A 7630-nucleotide genomic window follows, 5' to 3' on the forward strand; every position below is an offset into this window, starting at 1 on the left:
AAAATCAGCGATATTTTAATTAGGGAACAGTTCACAGTCCTCAAAGATGAGGTTTGAAATCTAGTCAGTAAAAGGATATTTTAGATTTTACTGGGACCAGAGTACAGCAAGTAGGACGCTGGCCTTGCATGCCAGGTTCAATCCTTGGCATCCCATACGTTCCCAAGCCCACCAGAGTGACCCATGAGTGCAGAGTCAAGAATCATCCCTGAATACCACCAGATGTGACCCAAAAACTAGACCAAAAAGCATATTTTACTGACAGATTTACACAAAGTAAAATTTAAAGAAATTGATATAAAAAAATTTAACACATACTGGGGGCTGGTACAACAGACAGGGCACTTGCCTTGTATGCAGCCAACCCAAGTTCAATCCCTGGCATCCCACATGACACCCCAAAAACCACCAGGAGTAAAGTAAATCCTGAGCAAAGCCAGGAGTAACCCCTGAGCATCATCAAGTGTGGTCCAAAAATCATATACTAGTAGAAACAGTAGTAGTAGTAGTAGTAGTAGTAGTAGTAGTAGTAGTAGTAGTAGTAGTAGTAGTAGTAGTAAAATAAGTACTAACCAAGGAGCTACTGGGATTAAAAAAGAAGAAGAAGAAATACTGTTTCCAAAAAGTGTAGTATCTCAGTAATGTATCAAATAGCATAATTTCATTGTGACAGAAAACATCCTGAGTGTATGGATGTTTAGCCTGACTTGAGTAACTACTAATTATTAAATATAGATTTCAATTACTTTCCTAAGAGAAGATATTATAGTGGTCTCCAAATGAGGGCTGCATAACCCTCATTAAAAGTATGCAGAACACATATAGCTATGTTACATGCATCTTAATATTTTAAATCTACATTGACTATGTAGTAATCCCACTTTCCCAAATAAAATAGAAATGTTCTAATATTTTCTTCTCATATTTCAATATAGCATGCCCTTGAGTATTCACATCCCACTCTGCATAAATATTCATGAATATTTTGCATGAGTACAAGAGAAACTATGAAAATATCTTACATGTTCTATGGTTTTAATGTTCATAAAAATATTTCATTTCTTCATATATCAAATTTACTTTAAGTAGTGTAAAAATGTAGCAGATATTTCAACCAGTTTCTCTGCCCATGACCTTCTCTGGGAATAGATATTAACTTGAAATTAAATAGAGATGATTAAAGAAAAAAAAGCATAATGTAGTCATCACCAGACAAATGGCCTATGACTTAATGGTAAATAGTAGTCATTGAAGATAATTAATATTTTCCCTACAAATTATGTTTGTGACCCAATACCCAACGTTGAAAAACTACCTAATAAATTGTCACATTATTCAAAACAATTTCTCTGATTACTATAACTCTATAATAAAGTCTATTCTTTTACCAGCCTACTCTTATTTTCTTACAAAGCAAAAGGCATTTTTAAAGAATGTCTGAAATTGTTTTCATATATATTATGCTCTAATTTTCAACTCACTAAAATGATATATAAAAATAGTTCTAAAATTATGCAGGTCATATTGAAGTTGGGCTGGAGCGATAGCACAGCAGCAGGCCATTTGCCTTGCACATGGCTGACCCGGGTTTGATTCCTCCGCCCCTCTCGGAGAGCCCGGCAAGCTACCCAAGAGTATCTCGCCTGCACACCAGAGCCTGGCAAGCTACCCGTGGTGTATTCAATATGCCAAAAACAGTAACAACAAGTCTCAAAATGGAGACGTTACTGGTTCCCACTCAAGCAAATCAATGAGTAGCAGGATGACAGTAACAGTGACAGTGATATTGAAGTTATGATCCCTCCAATAATAAGGTAGACACACAGATATTAAAATTAATAAGCTTACTATCATCATAATTTCATAAATGGTTAAAAGAAGTTTGTTTTTACCTAAACTATGTAAGCATGAATGCAACCAACATCATAGTTACTTACACAGAAATGTAATATATAGACCTGGAAAACCTTTCTGAAATGTTTTATGTTCACTTTTAATAATTCTGGGTTAATTACTCAAAGTTCACTTAAACTTCAAATTTCTACACAAGAAAAATATATTTAGAAATATATAGTGATTATCACTTAAAATGTCATAAACACACTTAAGAATGTGGGTCAAAAGAATAAAGTTCAATTTTATTTGAACATCATCTTGGCAATACTGATTTTACTGTAATTACAGTAAAAACACGAAATCATATTATGTAAATATCAGTCATCAAAATCCTGGCATATGTAATATATGTCATAAACTTAAGCAAAGTTCAGATAATGCACTATTGAAAAGAATGAAATCTTGCCACTGTGCCAACACGAACGGTCCTTGAGGGCATTGTGCTAAAGGAAATAAGCCTGACAAAGACAAATACCTTTGGACCATGCTAATAAGTGGTTGTTGCGGAGAAAAGGGGTGAGGGAAATGGCTGAGAGGATCAAATAAATACAAACCAGGGCCAGAGAGATCTGGCTCAAGCATCTGGCTGAAGCACACGCTCTGCACCAGGGGTCACTAGTTTGGGGCACCGCATGGTCCCCCCTGCTTCTGAGCACCACCGGATATGGCCCAAAAGTACAAACTATCAGTTATCAAATAAATAAGCCACAGTTCCTTATTTATAGCAAGAACTATGGTTGATACTGTATTGTCAATTTGAGAGTTAGCTCATCACAAGGGGAAAAAAACTACGAGTGACTGAAACCAAGGTGAGTATATCAATATACTCACCATCTATAAATCTATATACACCATATATAAATATCTATAAATATCAAATGACCATGCCTGAAGTTAGTTATCACAGGCCAGCTCTACTCAGAGACACGGAAGTAATGCTTCATTATCCAACAATTGAACTAAACGACTTAAACCCCTTAACTTGTCTCCTTTCCCAAGATTCTAGTAAATCACATTCCCAAACAAGTATTCAAACCCAGAAAGCAGCTTCTAAGAAGCAATTCTCAGTTCCCGTCAATGAGTGAGGAATGCATCTGTTCTCTTGGGCCTCACATAGACTGGGGACCTGGAGGGCAGGACTGGGTCACACTTGGCGGTTCTCAGGGCTACTGCAGGCTCCGGGCTTAGGGGTCAACTCCGAGATGTGTTCAGAGAACCAAACAATGCCTGCAATCCAAGCCTGGCCACCCGCATGCAGAGCATGTACTAGCCCATTGAGCTGTGTTCCGCCTCATCCTTTGATATATTTTGAGGAACGGGTGACGTTTTCTCAAACATGTAGAGATATTTGGTATTTGTAGCACGGATTCGAGTGATATTTTTCATGAAAAGGCTTAAATAAATACGTAGTAGGTAGTTTTGTTTCTCGACAGGTGCATTCAAGAACACTGGATTCACACAACTGTTCTTAAACGTCACATGATGCCAGGTCAGGGGGAACTCTCACTTTTTCCAAAGGCGGGCCAAAAAGAGCATCCTGGGCGGGCGGCCCGCCGAGAGAGGCAGTACCAGCTCACCTCCCGGCGAGCAATCCATTTCCAAAAGAAGAAAAAATTAAGTTGGTAAAAACATGCTTGAAAAGGGCCACGGCCACGTCTTGTGCACGATCTCTTTCACAGATAACTGAGAAATCAAATCGTCAGACAACCCGGGGAAAGCCAGACGGTAGAAGCAATCCCCTCTGCTCGGACTCAGGGGAGGCGGCCGGGAGCCCCGGCCCCGCGCGAGTGGACAGTTCCCTGGTGCTGAAGTTCCGCCGCCCCCGGGCGCAGCCCGCGCCGCACGCCCGGAGCAGGTAGGAAGCTGCTCCCCGCGGGCGCGACGCTCCCGGGGCTCCCGGGGATCACGGAGATTTACCCGTCGCCACCGGGAAGAGCCGCCGGGGCGATCGCACCCGCCGAGGGGGAGGGGCCGGAAGATGGCGGCGGCCGCACACCCACCCGAGACGCGACGGGAGCCCGAGGCCCGCCGCCCTCCGCCGCGCCCGCCGCCCGGCTCCGCTCTCCCCGCGCCGCCCAGGCCCGAGCGGCCGGCGGGGCGCGGGCCGAGGGAGAAGTCGGGGCGGCCGCCGCGGCCGGCCGCGAGCACCTGTGCACGGCCATATTGGATTCCGCGCCCCGCTCAGTCACCGCCCGGGCCCGGCACGCGCCGCGGGGACCCCCGAGCCCCCCGCCAGCCAGACGGCCCGGACGGACGAAGGACGCCCTCGGGGAACGCAAAGCCGCGCCACGGGTCAAGCCCGGCCCTCCACGACCCACACGCGCACACACATACACACACGCACGCACACACATACACACACAGAGCGCACATACACACGCGCACGCACACACACACACTTGCTCTCGGTCTCTCACACACTCGCTCTCACACACTCTCTCGGTCTCACACACTCGCTCACACACACTCGCTCTCGGTCTCTCACACACTCTGTCTCTGTCTCTGTCTCTGTCTCTCTCTCTCTCTCTCTCCCCCCCCCCCTCTCTCTCTCTCTCTCTCTCTCTCACACACACACACACACACACACACACAGTCTGTCACACACACTCTTTCGGTCTCCGCCACACAAACACTCTCTCCCAGTCTCTCACACACTCTTTCTCTCAGTCTCTCTCGCACACGCGACACCTGGCGCGCGGACACCCGAAAGTCTCCCGGTGGCGGGCGCCGGCCGCAGCGCTCGTAGCCGGGACGACGCGGCGCCAAGGGGCGAGCGAGGGCGGCGGATCCCGGGGCAGCGGCCGAGGCGGGGAAGATGGAGCCGGGTCCTTACTTGAGCACCGACTGCTCCTTCTCCTCTTCCTTCTTCTGGCGATCCATGACGGCCAGGATGATCTTCCTCTCCTCCTCCGTGAGGTGGCTGAGGTCCGGCATCTCGGGCTGCGGCGGCGGCTGCGAGGCCGCCGGGGCGGCCGCCGGGCGGCCCCGCGGCCCGAGCGGCGCCGACATGTTTGGGGGAGCCCGAGCGGCCGCGGCGGGCGGGGAGGCCACTCGGCCGGCGACTGCGGCGGCACCGGCGCCGGGACCCGCACATGCAAATCAATGGCCTTCGGTCGCCGGCGCGGCCCCCCTCCCCCGAGGCCGGCGGCGGGGGGGGAGGGGAGGGCGCGAGGGGGGCGGGCGGGGGGCGCTGGAGAGGCGGCGGCCAAGTGAGCGGCGGGCGCCGGGGCGGAGGCGGGGGCCCGGGGGGCGGGGGCGGCGCGCGGGCGCCAGGGGGGTCTGGCCGCGGGGGCGCCCCGGCGGCAGCGGGGAGGAAGCGGGGAGCCGGGAGTCTGGGAAGCGGCTCGGCCGTCCCGCCGGCGGAAGCGGCCGCCGGAGCCCCGCGGGGAGCAGAGGGGGCGCGGGGCGGCCGCCCCCGAGAGCCGGCGGGGCTAGCGCGGAGACGCGGCCGCCGCCCGGGGCTGGCCGGGCCGTGGGGTCGGGAGACCAGGGGCCGGGGCCCCTCGGCTGCCAACGCCCGGAGGCGAGCGAGCTCGGGCTGCGGCGCGCCGCGGGGTCGGGCGCCGCTCGCTCCTCATCACGCGCCCGCCTTGGGTGTGTGTCGGATGGGGGGGTCCCCGGGGTCCCCGGGTCGCCGCCGCCGCCGCCGCCGCCGCCCCCTGGGGTCGGTGGAGCGGGCGCCGCGGGCCCTGCTGCCCTCGCTGCCGCCGCCCGCTGCCGCCGCCCGCGCCTCCTCCGCCTCGCGGGCTCCTCCCGCGGGGGCCGCGTCACCTCGCGCTCAGGCCCGGGCGCGGCGGGCGCCCCTCCCGAGCGCCATCGGGAGGCCTGGAGGGGTGCAGGGGAGGAGGGGGACACGGGAGTTCAAGGGCGGAGTTGCGGGGACCGCGTGTGCGTGGGAGGGAGCGCCCGAGAAGTGGAGAGCTGGGGCGGGGGAGGGCCCGAGTGTGTGCCGGGGTGCAGGGGGCGCGCCGCGCTCGGGTCGGGAGGTGAAGGAGTGTGAGCCTGGCACCGGGGAGGGGGACGGCGGGACGGGTGTCAGGTCTGGAGATGAAGCAGTGGGGGCGCCCGAGGTTTGGGAAAGGAGGGAACTGGGGGGCGGAGGGGCTGCACCGGGGTGCCAAGCCTGGCGTGGCGGGGAGGGTTGGGGCGATGGTTAAAGGACTGAGCGAGTGGAGGGGGTCCCCGCGCTTTGGGGGTGGAGTTCGGGAACTCGAGAGGGCATGGGTTGGGGGGGGTTCCCGGAGGTCTCAGGGGAGGGGTGATCGGCGAGATGGGGGAGACCCAGAGGTGTGGGGGCGCAGGTGAGGTCGCGGACCTCGCGGGGGTGGGGAGGAAGTTGTGGGTAACGCGAAGGAGAGGGAGAACGCGGAAACGAGGCTCGGGACAAGGGTGTTGCCCCCGAGGTAGAGGAATGACAGAGCCCAGGTTTTGGGCCAGTTTAGCCCCTTTGGGATGGCCTGGTGGAGAGAAGCGGCGGAGGAGCGGGGAGCCAGGCAATGGGATTCGAGTTTGGAGTTTGGTTCGCGGAGCTGGGGGCGCGAGGTCGAGTGGTAGATGGAGAATCAGCAGCTGTGAGAACCGCGGCGGCCACGCGCACAGGGTGGAGCTGAGCGCGCCCCACAGCCCCCGGCGCGGGCAGCGCGGAGAGAGACCCGGGTGGGTGGAGGGCAGAGGTGAGGTCGGGAGGGCCCAGCTGGGCCGGACGGGCAGCAATCGCCCTTCCGCCAGCTCTCTGCAAGCTCAGTGCGTGCGTGAGCGTGTGCGTCTGTGTGTGTGTGTCTGTGTGTGTGTGTGTGTGTGTGTGCCCTACCCCCGCCTTCAACGTTCGCGCTGTTTTGTACCAGTCTGTGCATGTGTATGTGTATTCGTGCACGCACAGTATACCTGTACCCCGCCTTCCATCTTCGCGCTGTTTTGTACCGGGCTAGATTCTGATCTGCTGAGTAGTACAAAGCCTTTGGGGGTTGTGTTGTATTTACCTTCGTGGTGTGAGTAGTAAGCTCTCTCCTCCCTCTGTTCCCCAGGTACCATCTGACTAGCTCCCAATTTAAGAAAGCTAGGGACAGACGAAGCAACCTAGAAATCTCTTGTGATTTCTAAGCTCAAAGGTCTATATTTCTTTTTCTCCCTGGCCTTGGGAAGGGAAACAGGTTTACTGCTATTTTTTTTTTCAAATTGCCTGCTTCAAATCAAACTAATAGTCCAAATCACTCCATTCTCTTCTCTTTGGTGCTAAACAAACTGGGTGAAATCATATGAATGCAAATTTACTTGTTTTCCCATTTAGAAAATCTTTATAAATTGCTAGTCCAATCTCCCCCTGTGGGATATCAAACACTGAACTCGGCCAGCATGGAAATGGTGCTACTGGAATTAGATCCTAGATGTTTGTACTCAGATTCGAAACCTCGTTGGTTTTCAGCTCTTGCTGCATTCAAGTTACCCAGCTCAGTTTTTTTTTTATGCCACTAGGTTCAATAATTAAATAAATCTCTGAGATTAGGAACCTGGTCAAGGATGTGCTTTGAAAAGTCCCCCAATGGCTATCTAAAATGTATGGCCTCAGGGCCAGAGAGATTGTACAGCAGGGAAGGCTCTTGTTTTACATGTGTCTGACACTCTTTGTATCCCTAGCACCACATATGGGGCACTACCAGAGTGATCCCTGAACAGAGAGGAATAAGTTCTCAGCACTGCTAGGTATGGCTCAAAAAATAAATAAATAAAATGTATG

General features: G+C 53.1%; 1 protein-coding gene across 42 annotated transcripts in view; it reads right to left on the minus strand.

Annotated features, from left to right (window-relative positions):
- The window catches only part of RIMS2 (regulating synaptic membrane exocytosis 2), a 547885-nt gene extending 542909 nt beyond the window's left edge, over window positions 1-4976 (minus strand). For 15 of the 42 annotated variants that reach the window (XM_055125204.1, XM_055125214.1, XM_055125206.1 and 12 more), the window contains exon 1: window positions 4730-4975. In XM_055125204.1, the coding sequence (XP_054981179.1) occupies window positions 4730-4905 (176 nt within the window). In that variant the 5' untranslated portion in view covers window positions 4906-4975. Of the gene's footprint in view, window positions 1-4729 lie in introns of all 42 variants that reach the window. The other 27 variants (XM_055125225.1, XM_055125228.1, XM_055125230.1 and 24 more) reach the window with 4 other exon arrangements.
- Between the last annotated feature and the right edge of the window lie 2654 nt (window positions 4977-7630).

This window comes from Sorex araneus, chromosome 2 (assembly GCF_027595985.1).
Source record: "Sorex araneus isolate mSorAra2 chromosome 2, mSorAra2.pri, whole genome shotgun sequence".
In the NCBI taxonomy this organism is placed as follows: domain Eukaryota; kingdom Metazoa; phylum Chordata; class Mammalia; order Eulipotyphla; family Soricidae; genus Sorex; species Sorex araneus.